The sequence below is a fragment of the Phoca vitulina genome, unplaced genomic scaffold (genome assembly GCF_004348235.1).
Source record: "Phoca vitulina isolate PV1807 unplaced genomic scaffold, GSC_HSeal_1.0 scaffold79, whole genome shotgun sequence".
Lineage (NCBI taxonomy): Eukaryota > Metazoa > Chordata > Mammalia > Carnivora > Phocidae > Phoca > Phoca vitulina.
Genome location: NW_022589782.1, coordinates 5,251,677 through 5,277,654, shown reverse-complemented (window position 1 = coordinate 5,277,654; position 25,978 = coordinate 5,251,677). Strand labels below are relative to the sequence as shown.

Below are 25,978 nucleotides of genomic sequence, written 5' to 3'. Positions count from 1 at the left end.
CATCTTTTTTGTAGAAATCATTCCTTACCTCAAAATCTTTTAAGATATTTTTATATGGGGGCACTGGGTGGCTCAGTCGGTTAAGTGTCTGACTTTTGATCTTGGCCCAGGTCTTCATCTCATGGTCGTGGGTTCGAGCCCCGTGTTGGGCTCCATGCTGGGCGTGGAGCCTACCTTAAAAAAAAAAAGATATTTCTTATATTATCTTCCAGAAGTTTTGTTTTTCACATTTAAATCTATAATTAGAGGAGCCATACATCTAGCTTTATACTACCTGTCCTGGCATCTCTTCTAGTGAGCATCCCCTTTTACTCCTAAAAGTGTCTGAAAATTTCTTTAAGCTTTTCTTCTTGGAACAAGTTAGCAGCGCTGAATTCTAATTCTAGCCACGACAGATTACTGGTTCTTGGGCAGGTACAGGGAAGCACACCAGAACGCCTCAGAAGGGCCAGTGTGGGTCTGTGGCTGGTGGCACCCATCCCTGATGCACTGCCTTCCCGGGAGAGCCGTGGTCAGCCCGGGAGAGCTGAGGCCAGGAGCTTCTTTCTCAGCCACCACCCAGGGCAGACCCTACCCGTGGCAACCGTCAGCGGAGCTCCATTTCTGTGCTGGAAAGAGAGCTGACGGGGTTTGAGATAGGAAACCTCACTCCAGAGTAGGTTAATGATAAACTTCGTTTGTGTAAATGATTGTAAAACGCAATGAAAGATGGTTTAGGTACAAGTGGCTTGTTTGACAAATTATATTTCTGGAATCAAATATATAGTATGTTTCTTTTACATACAAGTATAACACAGATTATGGTTTGGTTTTGCACATTCTGTGTGAGTCTACTGCCATTAGAAGTTCCTGGGAAGCCTGGCTGGCTCAGTCAGTGCAGCGGGTAGATCTTGATCTTGGGGTTGTGAGTTCAAGCCCCACACTGGGTGTAGAGTTACTTAAAAATAAAAATCTTAAAAAAAAAAAAAATTCTTCCAACTACTATCAACCAGTAGCAGTCATGGGGTCTAGTGCAGAGTGATATGTACAAGAAGTACAAAGTAAGTTCTTCATGAGAAGCTTCTGGCCCACGAGATAAACAGACCCGTATACCTACTGGTACATAAATGCTAAGGACTTTAAGGTATGAGTGCAAGCTTTATGTTGCTTCCTGGAGTAGAATTTATGTTAAGCAAATTAACCTGGGTTTTCTTTGTCTACTCCTGACCCTTGTACTTCACCACTGACCTTATCAGTTTATCCTCCTCAGCCTCGAATTAACCACCTTTATACAAACAATCAAGTACACCCCTACAGGTTATAGTCTTTCCCCTCTTCTAATATAGTTCTCTCTCCCCCACTGGACCTTTTCAGCTCTAGGGGAAAAGGTCTCTTGGCCGATTTGAATCCCCACCCGCGCTAGCACTAATCTAACATTGCAAGCACTCCAAAGATGGCTGTTGAACGAATGCTAGACTTGGCCGTGTCTGCGTGAGTTTGCATAACCAGGCGGAGATCAGACAACTGGGACGCTGACTAACACTGGCTTCCAGGTTTAGTTCATTGTCTGTTTAAGTTTTAGATTTTAGGTGTTGTAGGTTTCCTCTTAGAAACAAAAACATCACTTCTTCACTTTAAGGCACTGCTGCCTTTGCGAATCAGGACATGCACATACATGAACTTTCAGTTGTCCTTTTTAACAGATGGTTTCTGTAAGTTTTCCTCTGCCAGAGATGGGGGGAACACCACATTTTTAACTGCTTCATCTAGCGCCTATGTAACTCTGAACAGTGTGGGTTATCGGGAGCAGGGCCCTACTGGCTGAGTAGTGAGAAGGGCTAACTGAAGTCCGGGAGCAAGGCTGTCCAGGGGCCTATCTTACCAGGTTCACGGCCAGACATCTGACTCATCAGCTTTACAAAGGGTGGAATAACTGTAAACAGAATTAAAGTGAAAGTACCATGAACCACTCGTGATTAAGAGCTTACTCCTAGCAAATGAGTTTCCATAGAGAAAGGAAAAATCAAACAGTAGTTAGCAAAAAGACAGGCCATCAGAAAGATCTTAGGAACAACCTTACCACCTCCATTTAATGCATGTGGAGCCTACTGGAAGCCGTGTTAAGAAAGGGCCAACGTGCGGGGCACCTGGGTGGCTCAGTCGTTAAGCGTCTGCCTTCAGCTCAGGTCATGATCCCAGGGTCCTGGGATCGAGGCCCGCATCGGGCTCCCTGCTCCGCGGGAAGCCTGCTTCTCCCTCTCCCACTCCCCCTGCTTGTGTTCCCTCTCTCGCTGTGTCTCTCTCTGTCAAATAAATAAATAAAATCTTTAAAAAAAAAAAGAAAGGGCCAAGGCGGCCATGTTCGTTGTTGGTGAAGGTGGGGGATGAAATGGACAGAGGAGCGATGTGTGTGGGCCAGTTCTGCTCATCTCTGCCCTTTTTGCTCAGGCTCTTCCAACATTTTTCAGTGCAAGACTTACCCATTATCTGGGGACCTGGGGGAGGGATATTAATTCCTTTAATAAAAAGCGAATACCTGAAGACATGTATCATATGACCTCACTGATATGAGGAATTCTTAATCTCAGGAAACAAACTGAGGGTTGCTGGAGTGGGGGTGGGGGGGGAGGGATGGGGTGACTGGGTGATGGACACTGGGGAGGGTATGTGCTCTGGTAAGCGCTGTGAATTGTGCAAGACTGTTGAATCTCAGATCTGTACCTCTGAAACAAATAATGCAATATATGTTAAGAAAGAAAAAAAGAAGAAGAAGAATGTAGCAGGAGGGGAAGAATGAAGGGGGGGAAATCGGAGGGGGAGAAGAACCATGAGAGACGATGGACTCTGAAAAACAAACTGAGGGTTCTAGAGGGGAGGGGGTTGGGAGGATGGGTTAGCCTGGTGATGGGTATTGAGGAGGGCACGTTCTGCATGGAGCACTGGGTGTTATGCACAAACAATGAATCATGGAACACTATATCTAAAACTAATGATGTAATGTATGGGGATTAACATAACAATAAAAAAATTAAAAAAAAAAAAGCGAATACCTATTATGTGTTAGGCAATTACTAAGCCCTGGAAATTCCAATACGAATAAGAAAGTCACTCCCGGGATGCCTGGGTGGCTCAGTCGGTTGGGCGTCTGCCTTCGGCTCGGGTCATGATCCTGGGATCCTGGGATAAGTCCCACATCGGGCTCCTTGCTACTCGGGGAGTCTGCTTCTCCCTCTCCCTCTGCTGTTCCCCTGCTTGTGCTCTCTCTCTCTCTGACAAATAAATAAATAAAATCTTAAAAAAAAAAAAAAAGTCACTCCCTTGGGATACCTGGGTGGCTCAGTCGGTTAAGCGGTTAAGTGTCTGCCTTCAGCTCAAGTCATGATCCTGGGGTCCTGAGACTGAGCCCCACATCAGGCTCCCTGCTCAGCAGGGAGTCTGCTTCTCCCTCTGCCCCTCTCCCCCGCTTATGCTCTTTCTCTTTCAAATAAACACATTAAATCTTAAAAGAAATCATTAAGTCACTCCCTCAAACATATTGCAATGTGGTCAGGGATATAGACAGAAAAACAATTATGAGACAGTATGCGGGGGGCTAGAATCAAGAACATACAAAATATGGAGCAAAATAACCCACGTCTGCTTTTCTTTGGGTTTAGTAAGAGCTGACCTGTGATCTGAGACCTAATGCTGAATGAGAATGGACAGGAGAAGGAGGGTGGGTACGGCATGTGGGACAGTGGGGGCTGCGTGGAAGTTCAGAAGTCTGCTGGGGCCAGGAGCACAGCAGCAAGTTCTGCTAAGGCTGGCTTAAAGGTTCACGGCAGCTGCCACAGAACTGAGGTTACAGTGGAAGGTAGAAATGGTGGGGAAGAGCCAGCCATTTGGAAAGCCTGAGCTCTCTCCTGTGACTGACGGGCAAGTGCTGGGGGAAATCCAGACCGCCCAGCCTGTCATCTATCCAGCCATCCCTCCGTGACCAAATATGAGAGACGGATACAGTAATGTCCATCATCCTGAAAGCAGCCCTCTATCAATCATCTGGAATGCTGCTAAACCCAGTGCTGCCTCTGAAACTCTAAGACTTGATGCAAATGGCCAAGCGCCTTGAACCCAAATATGCAGAGACTATAATAACAATACTAGTCATATGAGAGTGCTTGTAAGCACTTTACGTACATCTTCTCACTTCGTCCTCCCTCCAACCCAAAGACACAAGTGGTGTTATTCCTACGTTACAGACGAGGACACAGGCTCAGAGGTGTAGTGACTCGTCCAGTAAGTGACGGAGCTGGGATATGAACCTACTGTGTCTGGCCCAGGAGAGACGTGGCAAGGAGGATAGACGAGAAACAAGAAACGAAGGTTAAAACAAAAGTGCAGATATGGGAACAAGGACTATCAGCTGTGGCGAGGGCAGAAAAATGCAGGCCTCCTGACAACTGAAGAGAGTCAGCTCTGCAAAGGCTGAAAGGACTGGGGGTGGGGCGTGGGGGTGGTGCCCCCAGAAGGACTGTGGGTCCCCAGAAGTTCCACGGTGTCAGACTCTGAGTTCAGGGAAACTGGTACTGAATTCTGTCACAGCACAGGAGCTCTGCCAAGGACCATGGAGCGCTCCTAACCCAATGCTTCTTTTAACGTGGAAACTGAGGCCAGATAGGAGAAATGGCTACAAACGGTCACCGACAGAACAGAGCACAGGTCCCCCCCACCTCCAGACTACTGCTTCTGCTGTCTGGCAGCCACTCGTCCTCCTGCTAATAGCACCCTGGCCTCACTGAGCCCTCCCACCACGGGTCTTAGTCCCCTGGGGCTGCTATAACAAAAATACCAGACTGGGGGGCTGAAACCACAAACAGCCATCCCTCAGAGTTCTGGAAGCTGGAAGTCCAAGGTCCAGGCGCCAGCAGGTCTGGTGTCTGGTGACAGCCTCCTTCCTGGCTGGTGGACAGCCACCTCTCTGTATCCTCACGAGGGGAGGGGGCGTGGGCTCTTACGTGTCTCTTCTCTAAGGGCACTACCTTCTTAGGAGGGCTCCACCCCCGTGACCCGATGACCAACCCCCTCCCCAAGGCCTCATCACCAAATACCATCCAACTGAGGATGAAGGTTTCAATGTACGAATTTTAGGGGGACACAAACATACAGCGCCCGGTAACCCGCATCTCCAGACTGAGCCAGTCCACAAAAGCCACACCGAAGGTTACACACAAGACCACAGAGCCATCCAGGATGAATCAGAGGCTTTTCTGCCTTTCGTCCCAGCGGAGTCGGCCCGTGCGGGGCTTCCGCGGCCACCACGGCGGGGGAAAGGCGGTCTGCATCCTCGGAGAGGAGCAAGGGCGAGCACCAGAGCGGGAGGAGGGGGAACCAGGTCCCAGCCACAGCGTTTCGGCCTCTAAGTCGGGCTGTGCCTGGCGTGCCGGCAGGCACGTCTCCCGTTTGGGTTTGCATCTCCATCCTAACTGCGGGGTAACCCGCTCCGGGGCTGCCGAGGGCACGGAGAGCTGCGGGCGCGTCACTTCCACCCGGGCCGGCAGGCGGCAGAGCGCTCACGTCTGAGCCGGTACGAGGGGCGAGGCCGGCCCGCCTCCCGTCAGGGCTTCTGTCACTGGCCACCCCGGAGCCTGAACAGAACAGCGGCCCGTCACCGCCACCGGCGCACGCTGTCCTCCCAGGATCACAAGTCTGGGGGAACCCTCCGAGGACGTGCTCAACGGCGACATGCCCGTTCCAAGGGGAACCACCTCGACAGCTGCCTCCTGCGCCCGCCGGCCCCCCCCCCCCCCCCTCCGGCCGCCGCGGGCCCCCCCCCCCCCCCCCCCCCCCCCCCCGCCTCGGGCCCTCCCGGCCGCCCCCTCCTCGCCTTCCGTCCTGGGAACACAAGGCTGGCGGGCAGGTGCTGGGAGGCGGCGGGCGGGTCCTGAAGAAACGACGGGCCGGGTTCTGGGGGGCGGCAGGGGGCCTCGGGGGTGGTGGCGGGGGGAGGTTCTGGGGGCGTCGGGGGTCCGCGGGCCCGCTTGGCCCCCGGGAGCGCGCGGAAACCTCGCCGCACCAGCCGGCCGCGGCACCTGCTCCACCCCGAGCCCGGAAGTGGGTGGGCGCGCGACCCCCGGGCGGGTCCGTGACGCGGTGCGCCGCAGCCAATCGCGCGCGCCCGGCCTTGCGTCACGGCGAGGCCGGCCAATGGGCGCGGGCCTGACGGCCGCTTCCTGCCCGCCCGCTAGCCCCGGCAGCCGGGGGAGGGCCGACCCGCTAGCCCCGCCGCCGACCCTCGATCGCCGCGACTCCGCCCGCCGGGCGCCAGCCCAGGTGAGTGCGGCGGCGGCGGCGGCACCGCCCGGCCTCTCCGGGCAGGTTGGGGCGGCGGAGGGCTGGGGATCCTCCTCTCCCCGCGGCTGCTTTGGGTGGGAGAGGCTGTGCTCGTGCGCTTTCCTGCACACCGTGCGGGGCGCCGTCGCCATCCCCCAGAACGCCCGGTGGCGCCCCCGCTCCAGCCTTTGCGCTGCAGCGACTTGGGGAGCGGGTTGCTGGAGCCTGCGGATTTAGAGGATCGCCTGCGAGGAGCGCGTTTGTCCCTCCCCGAGGCAGCGGTAGGAGCAAATCTGCGTGTCGTGAGATTAGCACGGGCAGATGGTGAGGGCCGGGCGCTCCGACTATGCCCCTGGTGGCCGGGCAGGGGGCCCACCTGTCGCCCAAGTGCACGGAACCGGAATGAAAGCGGACTGACCCGGCCGCGATGATGCGGGGTGGGATGGGGTGGAGTTCGTCCCCAGATTGCCGGCTCAGGGCATCTCCTGCCCAGTGCGGCCAGCCGACCCTGCTTCAGGAAGGACCCAACTACCGGGCATGTCCTGCCATTTTCTCCCGCGTCTTTGGACCCTGATGTCGCTTTCCAACAGCCCCCGCAAGTGGCAGGCAGTAAGCAACCGTCAGAAGTCAGGGCTCTGTGTTTGCTCAAGGGGTGGGAGTGACAGGGTGTAATAGAAAAACCAACAGGAAACCTTTCTGGAAGGAGCCCTAAGGCAGACGCAGGGAAATAGATGCTTCGGGAGCTCCCTTGGTCCCTTGTGTCCCTCTCTCTGCCATACCCCGGCCCTACTTTCCCCACCCTCACCTTCCCTGGAGGACCTTTTGGTCTCTGAAGGGATCTATTAGTAAACCTGCGCAGAAAGGCGGTTGGCTCTGAGGATGGTGAGCAGGTGACCTCCAAGTGGATTGACTGAAGGTCCAACTGGAATTCATTGTACAAAAGTTCTTGGTGAATCCAAGGTTGCTTTCTTGGAAAGTATTCTCTCTGGCCCTACAAAACAAAGAAATCCCAGGATCCCAGAATCATGGGACTTAATGCTCAAGCCTCCCTTTCAAGAGTCCTCTGACCCAGTGACCCAGTGTCCCTGGACTGGTTACCTGGTCACCTCAGAGCCAGGAATTGGTATATAGGGAGCTGGGGTGGCATCCTGGCAGGAGCAGAAAGGGGGTGAGGCTGGCCAAGGATGTTCACCCCCATCCTCTTTAGCCAGGAGGCAATGGTGCCTGTGTGTCCACTCTGAAGGGAGTTTGCAAACATAAACCCCCATCCTGTCCTTTCTCTGCAGTGGGGTCTTTTGTTAGCTGCCCGGGAGGTTCAGTTATGTCTATTTGGAAATTAGTGCTTAGTCATTTCTCTGAAGGGAAGTGTATCGAGTAAGCGAAAGTCACTATTCATTGAGCTCAACCTAGAGATGGCCTGACTCCACTGGTTTCTTATACGGTGAACTGTGGCCTGAGAGATGGATTTATATTCACATGACATCACAGGAGCCAGCATTCCCTTTACCCCCAGAATTCTTACTTTTCCCCCCAACAGTTTATGATGAGGATATTCAAACACATGGCCAAGTTTAAAGTATTATACAGTAAACGCCCTTATGCCCCCACCTGAATTCCACTATTGATCTTTTACTATACTTGTTTCATCCCATATCTATCCACCCATCATGACCTTACCTTAAACCTTAAGTCATTGGTGATATTTGGCTTCCCTGGAGCAGGATTTCCATCTTAGCTCAGGGGGTTGGCCGTGCCATGGATGGAGGTGGTGGTGATCATCGATAAACTTTGGCTGAGCACCCACTATGTGCAGAGTCCTGTTAGGTGCTTTGGAGATGAAGAGGCTGAAGACTCAGGCTGAGGAGGAGGGGATTTGATTTGTTTCTGTTTTCTAAGGGATAGATCAGCGGTAGTGTGTAATAGCAGGTGCCGAGTAATGAGACGACCCCAGTAATGCTCACGGAGCTCTTGCCGCGGACTGGCCGCTATCACACGCTTCATACCTGTATTATCTCACTTCATCCTTACAACGACTTCGTGAGTAGGTCGGTATTCCTTTCCGCCTTTAACGAATTAAGAAATCGAGGCATAGAGAGGTTAGTCGGCTCCAGGTGGCGCCAGGAAGGGGTGGAGCCCGGACCCAGATTCCAACAGTCCCCAGCGCAGATGCCAGAGGCGGAGAGTGGACCCCCAGGCTTGGCCAGGCAGGAGCGAGCGGGTGTCTTGGGGTTACCAGAGCTCTTCCATCTGCATGCAGATACTGGTTTTCAAATGGCTCCAGAAGGCTGGTGGTGTGACTTCCCATGTGTTTGACCGGGACGAAGTACCAGGGCGGAGAGGTCACGGTTCTGGGGTGTCTCCCAACGTGTGGCTCCTATTCCTTCTGCTTCCCTTCTTCCTCATCCCTTGGTTACTTCCTCCCCAGCCTGCTGTCTTCTTGGTGTTTGTAAGACATGCTTTGTTCCAGAAAAGCCTATGTGCCTGTAGCAGATGCTCCTGTTCTCAGCCACTTTGCATCCGTCACGCTGTCCCAAGCGCCCACAGCCTGGCCCAGCAGCCTCGAGGCGCCGGCCTGCCACTGCCGGTCTCCCAGTAGCTCTTCCCTCCTTCCTGGCCCTGGGGCAGTGTCAGGCAGAACTTCTCACTGCCCCCCACCCCCAGGCCGCTGTCATCCAGCTGCTCTGTTTCGCTGCTGAGGTTCTGATCTTGTGGCCCTGCCTTGGTAGGAGGCTTGACCCGACCAGAAGCCAGGCTCCAGGAATCAGGCCCCGGGGAGCACCAGCACAGTCGGCCCTGGAGGTGTGGGCGTGGCCAGTGGTAGAACTTACCAGTCGCCTTGCGCCCCCCCTCCCCCAGGGCAGAAAGGAAGAGGACAGAAAAAGGAGCAGGAGTGGAGGATGGCAGATGGGGAGGGGCTAAGGAGGGGAGGGTGGTGGTCACCCAAAGGGGGTCGAAGACGGGACCCTCACATCCCCGCCATGCAGCTGCAGGCTCCCGCAGGACCTGGCTGGGGTGCCAGACCCATGGGGATGCTTTCACCAAACCCGTATAGGATTGTCAGCAGTGAGACCAGCATAAATGAGGGGATCTGCCCACCGTGGGGCAGAGGCCTCCTGGGGAGGCAGCGATGGGCATAGGATCGAACTAAATCCACGACTTTGCCGTTATTCTTTTGACAAGAAAGATAGGGAGGAAATGTGACCAAATAACGATATGCTTTAGATTTGGGGAGGTAGATGCAATTTTTTTTCCCCTCTGTACGTCTTTCTATGTTTGAAAAGAATGCCCATCATTAGAGGGCAAGCAAGAGCAAGCAAGGAAAACGTGCCCTAGGCTCCGGCGCCGGGGGCTGGCGGCGGACACTGACCCAGCCTCCTGCTTCCAGCTGTCCCCGGGCCGCCGCGGCCATGCCCAACTCGGTGCTGTGGGCCGTGGATCTCTTCGGGAGGGTGTACACGCTGTCCACGGCGGGCCAGTACTGGGAGCTCTGCAGGGACAGCCCGCTGGAGTTCAAGCGCGTCAGCGCCACCACGCAGTGCTGCTGGGGCATCGCATGCGACAACCAGGTCTACGTCTACGTGTGCGCCAGCGACGTCCCCATCCGCCGCCGGGAGGAGGCCTATGAGAATCAGGTGGGGTCCCGTGTGCTGGGTGGCTGCCGTGGGTCGGCTTTCTGGGAAGGAAATCGGCCCGCCCCAGGCGTTCGTGTCCTTCATTCTGCTTCAGGTCTGGGTTCTACAAGCGTTCGAGCCCCCGTTGTGTCCTTACAAAGGCAGGCTGGCCGGGTGCACACGAGGGTGGGCTCCAGGTGGTGTCCAGGAGCCCGGGACCGGGACCTGACCTCTGCTGCCTGCCCCTCGGGGTTCCGTGTCCTGCAGCAGGTTCTCTGCCCTTGGGGGCCGTGCTCAAGTGCTGGCTCCTGGTGACGAGCCGTGGGGAGGCCCTGATCCCTGAGCTCCGGGCAGGGCCTCTGCCCACTCTCCGTCCTGGAGATCAGCAGGAAGGCCCCCTAGTGGCGGGGTCCCGCCCTCCCTGGGCCGGCTGCGGGCCTCAGGCCTGTCTCTGCTTCCCGGCCCGCAGCGCTGGAACCCCGTGGGCGGCTTCTGTGAGAAGTTCCTGCCCAGTGACCGCTGGCAGTGGAGTGACGTGAGTGGGCTCCAGCACCGGCCGCTGGACGGGGTGGCCCTGCCGTCGCGGCACTGGGAGTGGGAGTCGGACTGGTACGTGGATGAGAACTTTGGAGGGGAGCCCACCGAGAAAGGGGTAGGTGAATTCGGTTCCCGCTGGGGCTCCCCTGTGGGGAAGGAGTGCTTGGGGCTGGACCCATTTCCCACCCCACCCCCCCCGCCCTGTGCTGTCCCCAGCGCCCCAGCCGGCGCCCTGCATGCTCCCGCTCGGGATAGGTGGCTGTTGGGGCTTTGGCCCATATCACTGTCTCCCTCCCTCTTCCACCCTGCTCCCCGTCTGCCCCGGCTCCGTCCTTCCCCGGGAGCCTTACAGAGCGCCCCCCTCCCTCCGCGTGGTCTTTCAGGGGTGGACGTACGCCATCGACTTCCCCGCCACCTACACGAGGGACAAGAAGTGGAATTCTTGTGTGCGGCGGCGGAGGTGGATCCGCTATAGGAGATACAAGTCCCGGGACGCCTGGGCCAAGGTCTACGCCGCAGTGGGGCCCGGGGGGGGGGGGGGGCCGGCCCCCCAACAGCCGTCCCGCTGTCCCAAGAACACCGTGTACTGTGTGTTCCTTCACTTGGGAGCTGGCCACACAGGAAGCCAGCCTAGACCGTGGCCCAGGGCAGCATAGGACACGACCTGACTGGCCTCCAGGTGGTTCTGTCCCAGACTGAGGCCCGTCTGTAAACCTCTTCCTTCCCCCAACTCCCACAGGAACCACTCCGACCCTGGTATAGTTCCCGTGACCCCAAAAAACTTGCCAACTTAGGGATAGGAGGCCTGGACTAGGGTCCTGTGTGGCCTTGCATAAGAGGAGGGCCTTGGACCCTCACCAGACCCCTCTGGAGGTCTGGCCCAGCCTGCCAGCCCCTTGCCCCGGGAGCAGCCCAGAGAGCAGGGTACCTCCCATGACCAGCATCATGGAGGGCTTACACCACAGGACCAGGTTCTGTGATCGGCCCCCTTCTCAAAGGGTGAGGGGACAGAGTCACAGCGGTCAGGCCACCGCAAGGCACAGACCTGAGACCTTGCTTGTACGTCTGTCTTCCAGGCTGGAGCAGCAGTGACCCCTCGGGGATAGCGGCCCAGGCCTGGTGCCCGAGAGAGGGAGAACAGGGCAGAGGGGACCCAGGGCCAGGAGCTCTCTGTCCTAATGCTGCCTTCTCCATAAAGTCAGGCGGTTGTGGGCCGAGCTGGAGAATGGAAGGCAGCGTGCTGGGAGGTGGGAGGGAGCGTTGGAGGGGTGCAGCGCTCCGGTGTCCACCGGGAGGGGAACAGTGCCATCTACTGGCCAGGTGCCCACAGGTACTGACCACCTCTGCCACCCACCTTGTTTCAGATCCCTTCGAAGGAGGACCCCAAGCAACTGCCCGACCCCTTCAATGACCTGTCTGTGGGGGGGTGGGAAATCACAGACGAGCCCGTGGGCCGCCTGTCCGTGTGGGCTGTGTCTCTGCAGGGAAAGGTAAGCCCTGTGTCCCCCTGAGCCTAGGATGGGAGGGGGCTGAGGGAGGCTGGCCACAGCAGGAGCGGGGCAGGAGAGACTGGCCTCCAGGTGTCCTCCCAGGGGTGGAAGAGGGGTGAGGGGGCTGCCCTCCTCACCTCCTGGCCTGACAGCGGGGACTACCCTGAGCAGGCAAGGCGGCATGTTCCTGGGGTCCCCACAGGAACCCCTCCTGTGAACCCTGCTGTCCTGTGGTCCTGCTCCTCCCAGAAGCCTCTGACATCGCACCTCATGCCTGGTCCTGGCCTGACCCTTCTCTGAGCTCCCAGAGCAGTGCTCGGTGCCCACCCCGAGCTCAGACGCCGTGAATAGTGTCTCCTTAGACTGATTCTGAGCTCCCTGCCAGTTCCCTCCTGGTGGCTCCCACACAGCAGTCTCCATAGTATTGTGGATGGGGGGAGGGATTTACATGTGGACGGGTGAATGGACAGGTGGCCAGACGGGTGGGTGTTGGATGAGTAAGTGGGTGGGTGGGTGGATGGATGGGTGAGTGGGTAGGTGGATGGACGATGGGTAAGTGGGGAGGTCAGTGGGTGGGTGGGTGGATGGGTGGGTGTGTGTGTAGGTGGATGGATATTTAGAGGAGAGGAGATTGTTCTCCCAGGGGGTTTATGAACTAAGGAGTAAAGCCAGCCCCTGGTGGCAGGAGCAACCTAGGTGGTCCTGCCTGCACGTGATGAACACTTCAGCTGTGGTTTTAGAGCAGACTTCATCTATCCAGTCCTCTTTATCACAAAGTCACCCAAATTCTCTGGTTGGCTTCAGAATAGACACAGTAGGTTTGGATCAGGCTTACCTCTGGGTCCTGTTTGGCCTGGGCTTAGGTCAGCCATAGTTGTGGGTTTTCTCTGAGCCATGCTGAAGGATGGTGGGGCGCCGGCCTGTGACAGAGCCCCCTTTGAGGGGCCATGACCACCTGGATGCAGAGAGGGGAGAACAGGGGCGGGAGAGCAGTGTGCAGTCACTGAGTGCCGGCCCTTAGCCGGTGCCGCCCTGCACCACTCCTGGGGGCCATGAAAGGTATGACTAGGACCCTGGGCTCCAGGAGGAGCTGGAGAGAGAGACAGAGGGGCCCCCAGACCACCAGAGGGAGGCTGCCCAGGCGTGGTTCTGCAGTGTGAGCTGTAAGGGTGAGGTAAAGGGTTGGGAAGCCGTGGTCCCCAGTGTGAAGACAGGCTGGGAGGTGGTCCCCAGCCCTCCTGCACCTTGCAGCAAGATGTAGCCCCCTCCAGACAACACGAGCCAGTTTGGACAACATGATCAGGTGGCTCAGTCTTAAATATTTTATTATGTTCATCGCTTTCAGGTTAAGGGGGAAAAGAAGTGGACATTTTAAACATTCGTATGAAAGGGATTTGGGGGTTTTCCCATTTAACCATCAAGGACCCCACTTTCCCTAGAGACGGTGTACTGAGAGTACATGGCCACTAGGGGGCACAGGACACCAGGCTGGGGCCAGAGGTCTAACTGGGGCCCTAGGTGAATGGGGAAGGGGTTCTTTTTTTTTTTTTTTTTAAGATTTTATTTATTTATTTGACAGAGAGAGACACAGCGAGAGAGGGAACACAAGCAGGGGGAGTGGGAGAGGGAGAAGCAGGCTTCCCGCAGAGCAAGGAGCCCAATGTGGGACTCGATCCCAGGACCCTGGGATCATGACCTGAGTTGAAGGCAGACACTCAACGACTGAGCCACCCAGGCGCCCATGGGGAAGGGGTTCTTGCAAGCAGATGATCCAAAGGGGTTTGTCTCCCAGGATGACTGAAATCCAGGATTACATTTTTAGCAGGGGTGGGGGGCATCTAATCTGGCATGAGGATCCGGATGGCAGTGGGGGCAGGGAGAGCAAGTCTGGACAGTCAGGGCCCCCTGGCCCCAGAGACCCTACACCTGGCTCAGGTGTACACTCAGACACACAGCCAGCCTCGGAGCCCTGGCCGGACCCTGTCTGACCCTGTCTGACCCTGTCTGACCCTGTCTGACCCTGCCGTGGGTTTCTTCGCCATCCAGGTGTGGTACAGAGAGGACGTCAGCCACCCCAACCCCGAAGGCTCATCGTGGTCCCTCGTGGACACCCCAGGGGAGGCGGTGCAGATCAGCTGTGGGCCCCACGACCTCCTGTGGGTCACGCTCTGGGAGGGGCAGGCCTTGGTCCGGGAAGGAATCAACAGGAACAATCCCAAAGGTGGGCAGCCCTACGCCCCATACAGGGAGAGGCAGGGGACGCCCAGCTTCTCCCCAGTGCTCTCGCTGATGGGGGCCACCTGCTCTTTCTTCTGGGGCTGGGTAGGAAGTTCCTGGTCCATAGTGGAGCCTCCCACCTCTGAAAACGGGATCGTGCATGTCTCCGTGGGAGTTGGCGTGGTCTGGGCCATCACCAAGGACCGGAAAGTAAGATGGCGTCACTGGGGGCTGGGGCCAAGGGCTCTGTTTAATTTCTTTTCTTCCTTCGTTTCTTTTTCTTGAATCGCTGGCCCATATGGGAACCCAGGGCTCAGTGTTGAGGGCTGTGTGGTTTTTTATTCTTGCAAGTGTGGTCTCAACCCCTTAGAGCAGATCCAGCCAAGCACCGCGCACTTTCTGGGGTTGAAGGCCTTGATGATCTCCACAATATGCCCGCACCCCCGTACCAAGTGCAGAACAACTCAGGAGGCCATGACATTTCAAATAGTCAGATGCCAGTTTTCTGAAATCCTCCGCTAACTGAATATGCCCCTTTGCTCTCAGTGCTTGTCATTTTTACATTAACAGAGAAAGTCCAATAAAATAAGCAGATTTCAGGTTGCTTCCATGGTCTCTCTAACCCCACCTCACAGGCATCCCATAGCATCCCAGGGGATGGATCCCCCACATATCTGAGTCTGTGTCCATGCAGAAGGTCCCTGAGCCCAAAGCTCCCATCACCTGAAGCATCCACCTCCCAAAACCCCTAAGCCCCTCTCAGAACACAATGCATCCAATGAGCAGAACCTTGTATTTATATGAGCCATTTGCTCAGTCTTCAGATGGATGTTTGTGCAAACTTTCTTTGGGTCAAGGAGACATTTTAGGCAGTCTAGAAATTGTTAAAAAAGGGGTTTGAGGGTTTCTCATTTAACCGGTCACCTCCCCGCATCCTGCCTCAGGAACTGTGGTTAAACATGTGAGTGCTAATAATGCGTGATCCTCTCTGAGTCTCAGAACTGCTAGGGTCTTGCTCACATGGCCATCCAGAGTGAGGAAGGATAGTCGTGGGGAGCACGGCCGGGGTGGGGGTGATCAGCCACGGGGCCACATGTGGGCTTGAGGGAAATTTGGTTGGATCATGTGTATTTTTATAAGTTAACATGAAAAAAATCAGGTGTTTTCTTTTATCTTTTTTTTTTTTTTTAGTAATTTCTACATTCAACATGGGGCTCAAACTCATGACCCCCAAGATCAAGAGTCGCACGCTCTTCCAACTAAGCCCAGGCAGGTGCCCCGAGAAAAGTTAGACTTAAAGAGACTGTTTCATAAAGCAGTGAGAATAGATCCAAAATATGTTATTTATCTCCTGATGGGTTTAGAAAAAACGGTTTTTCTAAATAACATCGTTAAGGCTGTCATCTTACATAGAAGCAAGCTTGATTGGACAAAATGACATTTTCCAAGTGTCAGGCCAAGATGGGGACTGCGTAGAGGTCCATGGGGGTGAGATGTCACTCACCAAGCTCACAGGTCAGTGCCTGCTTTCGAGATGCAGACATTGCCCAGGAGAAGGCCCACCTCCTGGCTTTGTGTGCAGGGAGACAGCTGCTGCTCCTCCCTGGTGCCAAGAGGTGCTGAACTGGTAGAACATTCTAGAAAGTTTCATGCAGCTTTGTCTCCTGGAGGGGTGATGCTCTCTGCCAGAGACGAGACAAGAAACCACCAGGATAGGTATGGCTGAGGGCAGGTTGACCCTCAACTGTGTGGGACAGTGCCAAGCCCAGAGGGGATGTGGCAGGGGTGTGGGGAAGAGGGACCTGGATCACGTCTCCTTTCGCAGTGATGTGCTGTGCTCATCTGTGGCATGAACCAAAGGACCAAATTATTCATTTGTTCTTCCAGAGCCTTTGAAAACCATCTTCTGTTTCAGTGACCCTCCAAGGGGGCCTGTCGATTTCTGACTTTCTCAGGTGTGGTTCCGAAGAGGCGTCAACTCGCACAATCCCTGTGGCACCAGCTGGATCGAGATGGTTGGAGATATGATGATGGTGAACGTGGGGCTGAACGACCAGGTGTGCATGGGACTCTGAGCCGTGGATCCCAACCTCCGGGGTCAGCGGCTCATCCGTAGCCGAGGTCTCAGGGGCTCCTGCTGCTTCCATGATGCCAGCCGGGGGCGGGGGAAGGTGCCCAGCCGCTCCTCAGGCTCCCGGCCTGCAAGGGCACCCAGGGTGCTCTCTCCGCCTGGGTCCCACAGCCCCTGCTCGTCCCAGGCCCCTTCCCTCAGGATGCTCAGCACTGTAGTGGTGAGCCCGGACCAGGGGCGCGTGCCCCGGAGACCCGAAGGGTTTTGTTGAGAATGATTTGGGCAAAATCACTCAGTAAGTGAAGAATGAAACTTATCTTCCCAGCTTTATAGACACAGCATCTCTTGAACATCATAGTTTGTACAGCATGGCGGCCTTATAGATAATGAGGTTTGGCTGCTTTGAAGACTGACTGTGGGAAGGTGACTCCTTTCCCAGCGCACTGGCCTCGAAGCTCTTCCCAGGGGTGCTGGCCTTCTCTCTGCCCCCATGCTGTCCTCCCACCCACCCCGGTCAGCAGGGTACACAACAGTCAGGGGCAAGACAGGCGCTGGCTGGTGCACAGGGGGACCGAGGACGGAGGCCAGCCTGCCATGGCCAAGTGATGGAGACACCACGGCCCTCCCAGCAAGGCCACCTGGGACCAGCCTGGGCAGGCTGCGGCCCTGTAGTCACCCCCATAAGCCAGGGCCCAAAATGGGCTGCTCCCTGGGCCCGTCAGCTGCTCGGCACACCTTCCTTCCTCAGCACCCAAAGGCAGAGGGGAGGATGCCTGCCCAGCCACCAGATCAAGGAGGCTATCTTGCATCTTTAAAAAGAGCCAGCCAATTCTCTGGGTTCACTTGGAGAGCAGCTTTCTTCCCACCAGAAGCTACATGGAAGATGGGGACGTGGGTGGGCTCTGTCCCAGTGCGTGCCCAACGGCACCGCCACCTCGTCTGGGCTCTGTCAGCCCAAAGCCCAGGGTCCGCCTGAGGTCGGGGAGCCAGGACAGGGTCCCCACTTCTGAGCTTGGTGCTATGCCCTCCCCCAGTCCTCTCTGGCCTCTGTTCCCTGCATCTGACTTGTGCACCCACGTCCCCCCGCCACCAACCCTCCCAGCCATAACACTTGTGTGTGCGCACACCCCCACTGCACATATGGGGGGGACTCCTGCCTGCATTTGCAGACATGTCCTTTAGCCTTGGGGTGCTCACCCCACACCCCTAAAGGGAAGGGATCCTTCCGGTCTGTGCTGGCCTCCCACCCAGCCGTGCCTCCCTCTGTGCCAGGTTTGGGGCATTGGCTGTGAGGACCGGGCCGTGTACTTCCGCCAGGGTGTCACCCAGAGCGAGCTCAGTGGGAAAACGTGGAAGGCGATCGTTGCCAGCCGAGAGAGTGACCGATCGCACTCTGGTAGCTCATCAAGTCTCCTCAGGTGATCCCAGGGGCAACAGGGCACGGAGGACTCGGGTCAGGAAGGGCTGTCGGTGGTCTCGGTGGGCAGTGTCTGGGGGAGGCTGCAGCTGGGCCTTGTCCAAGGCAGGGAAAAACCAGGTTCGGCCTGCAAGGGCCAGGGCCTGTGAGGTCTCTCCCTTCCTGTGCCTGGTGCCAGGGCTCGGCCTGAGGGTGGCCCGTGGGGGCAGGCTGGGGGCAGGGTGGGAGGCGGCAGGTGGGTGAGGTTGGGGTGTCCGTCCATGTTGGAGCCGGGGGTCGTCCCTGAACAGGGCTGGCCCACTGGTTCTGAAGTCTCAAGGTCTGGGAGAGAAAAGGCTTCTCTGTGGGGTGGATGCTAAGGCCCCTCTGTCAAAGGAAAGCAGAGAAGAAGACAGAGGGTCTCTCTAGTCTAGAACAGGGACCTCAAACTTGGCCGTGCACCAGAAACGCCCAGAGGGCTTGTCCCCGCACAGACGTCCAGGCCCCAGCCTCAGAGCTTTTGTTTCCGTGGAATTTTGCATTCGGTAGATTTTGCGTTATTTGCTCGGTCCCAGGTGTTCCCGCTGCTAACAGCTCTGAGGACCACACCTTGAGAGTCATGGGTGTAGAGTGTGGATGAGTCCCGGCTGTGCCCATTGGCGGTCACTGCAGGCAGATGACTTAGGGTCTCAGCCGGTGGGGGGGGGGGGGGGGGGGGGGGGGGGCGGGGGGGGGGTATCACCTCAGCTCTGTACCGCGAATGCCCGCAGTGCTTACCTGCCCAGTCCTGTGGCACAGGGGCCCTTGGGACAGCACTCCACAGCAGCATGGGTCCTCCCCAGACCCTGGTCCACATCCCTTCGCTCCCCCAAACATGGCGGTCTTCACTCTGCTGCACCGAATGCCCAGAGGCCCAGGAGGCTGGCCGGGCTGGACTTTCCTCATTTACCTGAGGGTTGAGGCTCTCAGCTGGTAGTACTCAAATATTGGAATCAGCTGAGAAGCTTCTACAACTGCTGATGCCAAACCTTAATCTTGGCAATGGCTTCTTAAATATGACATCAGGAGCACCGAAAATGAAAGGAAAAATAGAGACATTGGAGTTTGATCAAAATTAAAAACTTTTGTGCATCAAAGGACGCCATCAGGAAAAGGAAAAGACAATCCACAGAATGGCAGGAAATATTTGCGAATCACATATTTGACAAGGGTCCAATATCTAGAATATATAAAGAGCTCTTACAACTAACAACAAGACAACTCAATTTAAAAAGGGCAAAGGACTGGAATAGACATTTCTCCCAAGTAGATGCACAAATGGCCGACAAACACATGGAAAGACGCTCAGCATCATTAGTCATCAGGGAAATAGAAACCAAAACCACAAACGAGATACCACTTCACACCCCCCGGGAGAGCTGTAGTCAGAAAGGCGATACCAAGTGTTGACAAGATGGGGAGAGATCGGGACCCCTGTGCGGTGCTGGTGGGAAGGTAAACAGGGTGGCCGCTGTGGGAAACAGTCTTGGAGTTGCTCAAGAAATTAAGATAGAGCGACCCCGTGACCCAGCACTCGCACCCCTAGATCTATACCCAGAAGAACGGAAAACAGACATCGAAACAAAAATTCGTATGTGAGTGTTTATAGAAGCGTTACTCACAGTAGCCAAAAGGTACAAACAACTCAGATGTCCATCCGCAGATGAATAAATAAAACGTGGAGTTTCCATACAACAGAATATTCTTCAGCAACAAAAGGAAGTACCGAGTCACGCTACAACGTGGGTGAACCTTGACCTCATCATACGAAGCGAGAGAAGCCAGTCACAAAAGACCCGAATATCACGCGATGCCATTTAAATGCAGTGTCCAGAAGAGGCAAATCCATAGGGACAGAAAGCCGATTAGTGGAGGCCGGGGGGTGGGTATGGAGAGTGGCTCCTTAATGGGGACAGGGTTTCCACGTGGGGGTGACGACAAAGTTCTGGAAGGAGGTTGTGGTGGTCATTGCATAACCTTGTGGGTGTATTTAATGCCACATCATTTGAGATGGTAAATATTCCATCACATGTATTTTGCCACAATACGAAAATAATAACACCCCCAGATTTCCACCCCCAGATAAATGATATGATCGGCCTGGGGTGAGACCGGGCTGTCCAGCTCCCCGGGAGGTGGCTATCCGTGTGTGTGTGACACGGCGCGGCTGCGGCTTGTCCGGGGTCACAACGGACGGGCCAGGCCTGCCCACAGCAGCACGTATCCTTCTCTCGAAGGGGTCACGGGTCTGCCCCTCTTGTCCCCAGTGCTGGCTGCTTCTTTGGCGACGAGGTAAGGGGCAGTGGTGAGTCCTGTGCACCGAGCGACACGGACACCTCTTTGGAAGCCGACAGACCGGGGCCTGACCAGCCTGTCCCTGCAGAGTCTGTGGACGGTCCCAGGAACCCCAGGGACAGCTTGGCCTCAGGCACCGGCAGGATCACAGAGCGTGCCGTGGAGGTCGCTGGCCCGGCCACTCAGACTCCTGGGCCCGAGCCTCGCCCTGGCCCGGCCTCCACCCCGGCCGAACTGCCCTGGACCAATATTGACCTGAAGGAGCCCAAGAGAGCACCCAGCCACTCGGCTGCTGGCTTTCCAGAGACCACCAGCCTCTCCTCGCTGGGGCTCCTCCCACTGGGCTTGGAGGAACCCTGTGGGGCCGATGACCAGCCGCTGTGGGCCTGGGTGTCAGGAGGAGGCTGTGCCGTCGAGGCCCACGCTGTCCTCAAGTGGTTCACCGTCCAGTCGGGTAAGCGCAGCTGTCCGGGGGCCCAGCACCCCAGAGGGTGCTCCTTGCGGGGGGTAGCCGCGGAAAGAGCCCTGGCCTGCCGCCCAGCTGTGGGCGGGCCGGGCGCCTGGCCCTGAGGCTCCGCTGGCCTGCAGGCCTGTCCCCCTCGGTGCAGACGCTCTCCTTGTCCATCGTGCCGGCGCAGACCGCCGCCTGGCGCAAGCAGATCTTCCAGCAGCTCACGGAAAGGACCAAGCGGGAGCTGGAGCACTTCCGGCACTATGAGCAGGCCGTGGAGCAGGTGGGCAGTTCCCGGAGGCGCCGTCCTTCCGCTGGGGCGCACTGAGCCCTATGGTACACTGTCCCGAAGGGGAGGTGGAGGAGAAGAGAGGCATCCATTCCTCCGTCCGCCGAGCTCGGAGGTGAAGCCATCCCTTCCAGGCCCCGTAGATTCAGGGATGAAGACATGAGTCCAGTCCTGGACTCATCCGTGCAGAACTCAGGCCCCATTGTGCTCTAGGCACAGCCTCGGCCCTGGGGACCCAGATACCAGCCTCAGTGGGAGGCGTGGATGGGGGAGGGCTGTCGTCCCCTTCCCCCCAGAAGGAACCCCAAGAGCCAAGGGGGTGTGGCGTTTGAGACGAGTGAGGACGGGGTTGAGGGCTGGCCCGGAGCCCCTCGGCTGCTGGTCTGGGAGCATCTCACTGGGGGCTACGCATCGGGCCTCCAGACACAGGCAGACCAGCTGTGGGCCCCAGCTTTGCCACTGACTCCCTCAGTGACATTGGGTCAGGCGCAGAACCTCCCCGAGCCTCAGTTTCCCCATCTCGAGCATGGGGTAAGAGTGCCGACCCCACAGGCTATTTGAGAATTAGGAGGGTGTGCAGAGACAACACTCACTTGGGGTGTATGATAGTGCCACCTTGGTCATTAGGGGGAAGTTAGGGAGCTGGGAGCCGGGTACACACGGGGCCAGAGTCCGGGGCCCCAGGGGCCTACCTGTGACTCTGCCCTGTTCCCTTGGGACCTGTGCCGCAGTCGGTGTGGGTGAAGACGGGGGCCCTGCAGTGGTGGTGTGACTGGAAACCCCACAAGTGGGTGGACGTCCGCGTGGCCCTGGAGCAGTTCACGGGGCTCGACGGGGCTCGGGACAGCATCCTCTTCATCTACTATGTAGTCCACGAGGAGAAGAAGGTGTGTGGGGGGCTCCCGGGGGAGGGGGGCCCCAGGGCCAGGCCTGGGACACCGGCCCCAAGGTGCTCAGTCGGGGACCGTGTCTGGCACCGGGTCAGCGGCTGGCAGGTGTATGGAGTCCCCGGCTGCAGCGTCAGCGAGCCCCCTCCTCACGGAGCCGCTGACAGTCCCTGGGGTTTCAGCTCAGGGACTTAAAGCCCCTCCGCCCTCCCCGCGCTGGGGTTCGAACCCAGTCAGTTGGGTTCTCGAGTGCTCTTGTCGACATCAAGAATGTCACGAAGGCACTTATTCATGAACTAGACTTCCCTGCTGAGCCCGCGTGGCCCCAGAGCCCACCCCTCGAACCCACAGGCCCCAGGGACCCCTAGGACTGGCTCTCTGGAACCAGGGGGGCCCCAGGCCATCCCTGTCCCTCCACCACGGCAGGGGCTCCACCCAGAGTACCCCTGTGCCCCCAGCCCCCCGGGTCCCCCTCTGCCCCGGTGACAGCCCTGCCCTCCGCCCTCCATTAACAGTACATCCACGTGTTCCTCAACGAGGTGACGGTGTTGGTCCCTGTGCTCAATGAGACCAAGCACTCCTTCGCCCTCTACACGTCCGAGAGGACGCGGCAGAGGTGGCCTGTGCATCTGGCCGCTGCCACCGAGCAGGACATGAATGACTGGGTGAGCGCACATGACCGACGGGCCGGGCTCCGTCCTGGGCCCGCCCCCCGGCCTTGGCCTGCCGCCTGCCCCTTCCCAGCACTGACCGGCCCTTTCCCCGCGCCAGCTCGCCCTGCTCAACCTGTCCTGCTGTGAGAGCCGGAGGGTCCACGGCCGCCCCTCCCCACAGGCTATCTGGTCCATCACGTGCAAGGGGGACATCTTTGTGAGCGAGCCCAGCCCGGACCTGGAGGCCTCCGAGCACATGCTGCCCTGCGACCAGATGTGAGTCAGCTCTGCCCCTCACTAGCCCAGGCAGCCAGAGGGGGGGTTCTAGAAGGAAGGGCCTCGCTGCCCACTGGCCAGCCGCAGGAATGGCCGGCTGGTTCCCAGGGCTCGAGTCTTCCTGGGCCTGTTGGAGGACCCCAAGGGGGACCAGAAGCCTGGCAGGGCTAGGCACATAGGTGCCACCGAGTAGGTGCCATGTGTTGGGGGACAGGGTGGGGGTGGCTCTGTAGGTGGCAGGGGATAGAACGAGGTCGTCCGCAGGGGGCACTGGTAGCCCCATTCTGGGGCATCTGGCATTTAGGGTGGGAAGGCAGATGGGGACCCAGGAGGAGACACAATGCTCCCAATTCTGACCCAGGGCTTCCCCTAGGTCCCCCTGAGCCCCTGAGGACCAGGGGAAACATAGGTGAGACAGGGAGGCCCCACTCAGGAGGGGAGAGTGGATGCATGTGTCCACCCTTCATTCGTCCATTCTTGGAGGCCCTGGGTGCCCAGCACCCGGATGGACAAGTCAGACGGCCTCCAGGGACAGTAGGCAGGACCTTGGCACACGGGAGGGTGACCCAGGTGGCACCCTGCACTCTGCACACCTGGGAAGCTGTGCTGTGGCCCCGCAGTGTGCTGGCCCGAGTCATGGCCCATCCAGATGAGATGGCCCTGCCTTCTGCCCCCACACACCCGGCCCAGACCCCCAGGGGCCGTGAGGAACGGGGGCTGCTGGCTCGACCCCTCACCTGCAAACCCTGAGTCTCCTGCGCCCACCCTGGGGCCGTGTTAGCTCCGATCACTGCCGGATGGGAAGCCAGGCAGGTGCCATCGTCCTTAATACAGCCCACCAATCTGAGACCGAAGAGGAGTCAAAATCGGATGTTCAGGGGAGGCCAGTGAGCCTAAGTGCTGCAGGGGTAGAAGACTGGCAAGGTGTGCCGGGGCGCGCGTCTCCGTGACCTCTCTCCGCTCGCCCCAGGTTCTGGCGGCAGATGGGAGGCCACCTGCGGGTGGTGGAGGCCAATGGCCGGGGTGTGGTGTGGGGCATCGGCTATGACCACACGGCCTGGGTCTACACCGGCGGCTACGGCGGAGGCTGCTTCCAAGGTGAGAGCGGCCTGGACACGGAGGCTGGCGGGACCAGCTCCCCGAGCCCTGCCCGCAACCTTCCCGGGCCAGTCCCTTCTCTAATCCCACCTGGCTTCCCTGCCCCACTCCAGAGCCACTGTCCCAGTGTTGACTCTGCGCCGACAGCGGGCTGACAGGTGACCTTCACCACAGCCAGCCTCCACAGAGGATGGTCCCAGGGCCAACCCTCCAGGTGTGAGAGCCCGGAGACCAGGCCTGGCCTCCAGTGCGCCTTCCTGGGCACCCGCAGCTGAGCTGGGGGCCTTGCAGGTTCTAGAAAGGCAGCTGCCAGAGCCTCCACTGTGTCCCACCCCTCACTTCACAGACGACACCTCGACGGCGCCTCAGGGCACATTGGGGTGCCCCCAGGACCTGGGTCTCCTGATTCCCAGGCCTGAATTCTAGCCCCTGAATAGGTGGGTCATACCTTAGGGGCTGAGACCTTGCCGAACCCGTTGGCTCCCCAAGTTCTGGGAAGCAAGGTCCTGTGTCTCCTGGGAAATGCAGGCAGAAACAGACTCTGGAGTGGAAAGTTCCCAGCCACAGCCCACATGCCCTACAGTGAGGGATGGCCAATCCTAGAGAACCAGGTGTGGTCCACTAAGACCACGGGAACTGCCCATCTTCCTCATTTGTGAGGCAGGAATTACGTTTGTTCCCATTTTACAAATGTAAGGAGATTGGGGCTGGTGGATGTTATGTGAGTGTTAATAAGGATGGAGCTGGTGGGGCCCCCCACCTGCCTGGTGCCTGGTCAGTGGGAAGACAGGGAGGGAAGAGGGGCAGCCAAGAACAGGGTGTGAGACCCAGGAGCTCGAAGTGGCGTGGACAGGAGATGTAATGCGCTGTAGGTCTGCTCACGGAGGAGCAGAATAATCACGCAGCGAGAACCCCAAGCCAGGCCCGTGAACCCCTCTCTGCTGGCCCTCCCTGCCCACTCTCTGTGGCCTTCAGGGCTTCGGACGGAAGCCTGAGTCCCCAGCCGGCAGCCTCCTCTCCCCCCAGGCCTGGCCAGCAGCACCAGTAACATCTACACGCAGTCGGACGTGAAGTGCGTCTACATCTACGAGAACCAGCGCTGGAACCCCGTCACGGGCTACTCCAGCAGGTGAGCGGCTTGGGCGCCAGCCAGGGGCCTGCCCGGCCCAGGCCACGGTCTTGACAGGAACACAAAGATGCTCTGTAGTGGCCTCACCGTGGGGTCCCCGAGGGCTGTCCAGCTCATCTAAGCTCCAGTCCGTCTCGGACGGGGAGATCGTTCATGACCTTTCAGTGTCGCACCTGCGGCTTGAAGGATTTCCTTGTGTGTAGATATTTGTGGGGTTCTCCGTTCACCCCAGTAAATCAGGGTTTGAGTTCTGCTGAGGCAGTTGAAACATGGTGCCAAAGGATGTCCCGGAGACCTCTGCGTGGCTGTGTAGTGTCCCCGCAGAATGCTGACCTGCTTGCGTCCCCGCTTCCTCCTCTGTCCTTCGGAAGAGGGACAGGGCAGCGCGTGCTCTCTGGTCCCCGCAGAGCGTGCACACCGAGGGCCGTGGCTCCTGCCAGCTGAGCCTCATGGCCACCTGCCCGACACCATCGTGTGGGGCCTGTCGCTCTGTGAGTGTCTGGGTCGGCTCGGCTCCTGTCACCAAGCGCCACGCACTGGGCAATCTAAACGACGGACGTTCATTCTCTCCCCATCTTGAGGTTGGGGCGTCTAGAACCGAGGTGTGGGCAGGGCCGCTTCGCTCTGAGGGCTGTGAGGGACAGTCCACTCCCTCCCATCTTCACATCACTTTCCTTCTTTGGGAAATTTGAACTCAGCAAGGACACTGTCGTATTGGTTTAGGGCACACCCTAAGGACCCCATTCTGACTTGATCACCTGCAAAGACCTTCTTTCCAAGTAAGGTCACACGGGTACTGGGGATAAGGCTTCAACATCTTTTGGGGGCACAGCGACCCGTAAGAGGGGAAGAGGTGGGCTCTCAGCCCTCGGGCGGGTGGCCTGGCCGCAGGGATCACCCGGGCTCCCATGTGACGGGCGGTCAGCGGGTTGCTGTCCCCGCCCCGGGGCAGTTCCGGTTTTGCCCCTCGCCCCTTTGGAGATGCAGGTGTCCCAGGTGCTCCTGTCTATCACCAGCTGGTGCTGGCCCGTCTCTCCTCCTCCAAGTCACCCCACCACCCCCGTTGTCCGCCGCAGGGGTCTGCCCACCGACCGGTCCATGTGGAGTGACGCCTCGGGGCTGCACGAGTGCACCAAGGCTGGCACGAAGCCCCCGTCCCTGCAGTGGACCTGGGTGAGCGCCGGGTCGCGGGGCGGGGTCTGGTGCTGGGGCCCGCCCATGCTGATCCACCTCTCCGGCCGCGGGGCGGGG

At 57.9% G+C, this 25,978-nt stretch overlaps 1 protein-coding gene across 2 annotated transcripts in view; it reads left to right on the top strand.

Annotated features, from left to right (window-relative positions):
- Nucleotides 1-6,205: 6,205 nt before the first annotated feature.
- Nucleotides 6,206-25,978, top strand: part of TECPR1 (tectonin beta-propeller repeat containing 1) — a 26,193-nt gene continuing 6,420 nt past the window's right edge. Inside the window, exons 1-17 of one of the 2 annotated variants that reach the window (XM_032394149.1) lie at nt 6,206-6,288; nt 9,674-9,920; nt 10,369-10,551; nt 10,820-10,942; nt 11,801-11,926; nt 13,973-14,147; nt 14,253-14,353; nt 16,099-16,200; nt 17,487-17,632; nt 19,917-20,398; nt 20,533-20,678; nt 21,416-21,571; nt 22,087-22,236; nt 22,343-22,500; nt 23,471-23,598; nt 24,625-24,727; nt 25,804-25,900. In XM_032394149.1, the coding sequence (XP_032250040.1) occupies nt 9,696-9,920; nt 10,369-10,551; nt 10,820-10,942; nt 11,801-11,926; nt 13,973-14,147; nt 14,253-14,353; nt 16,099-16,200; nt 17,487-17,632; nt 19,917-20,398; nt 20,533-20,678; nt 21,416-21,571; nt 22,087-22,236; nt 22,343-22,500; nt 23,471-23,598; nt 24,625-24,727; nt 25,804-25,900 (2,601 nt within the window). In that variant the 5' untranslated portion in view covers nt 6,206-6,288; nt 9,674-9,695. The other variant, XM_032394150.1, reaches the window with a different exon arrangement.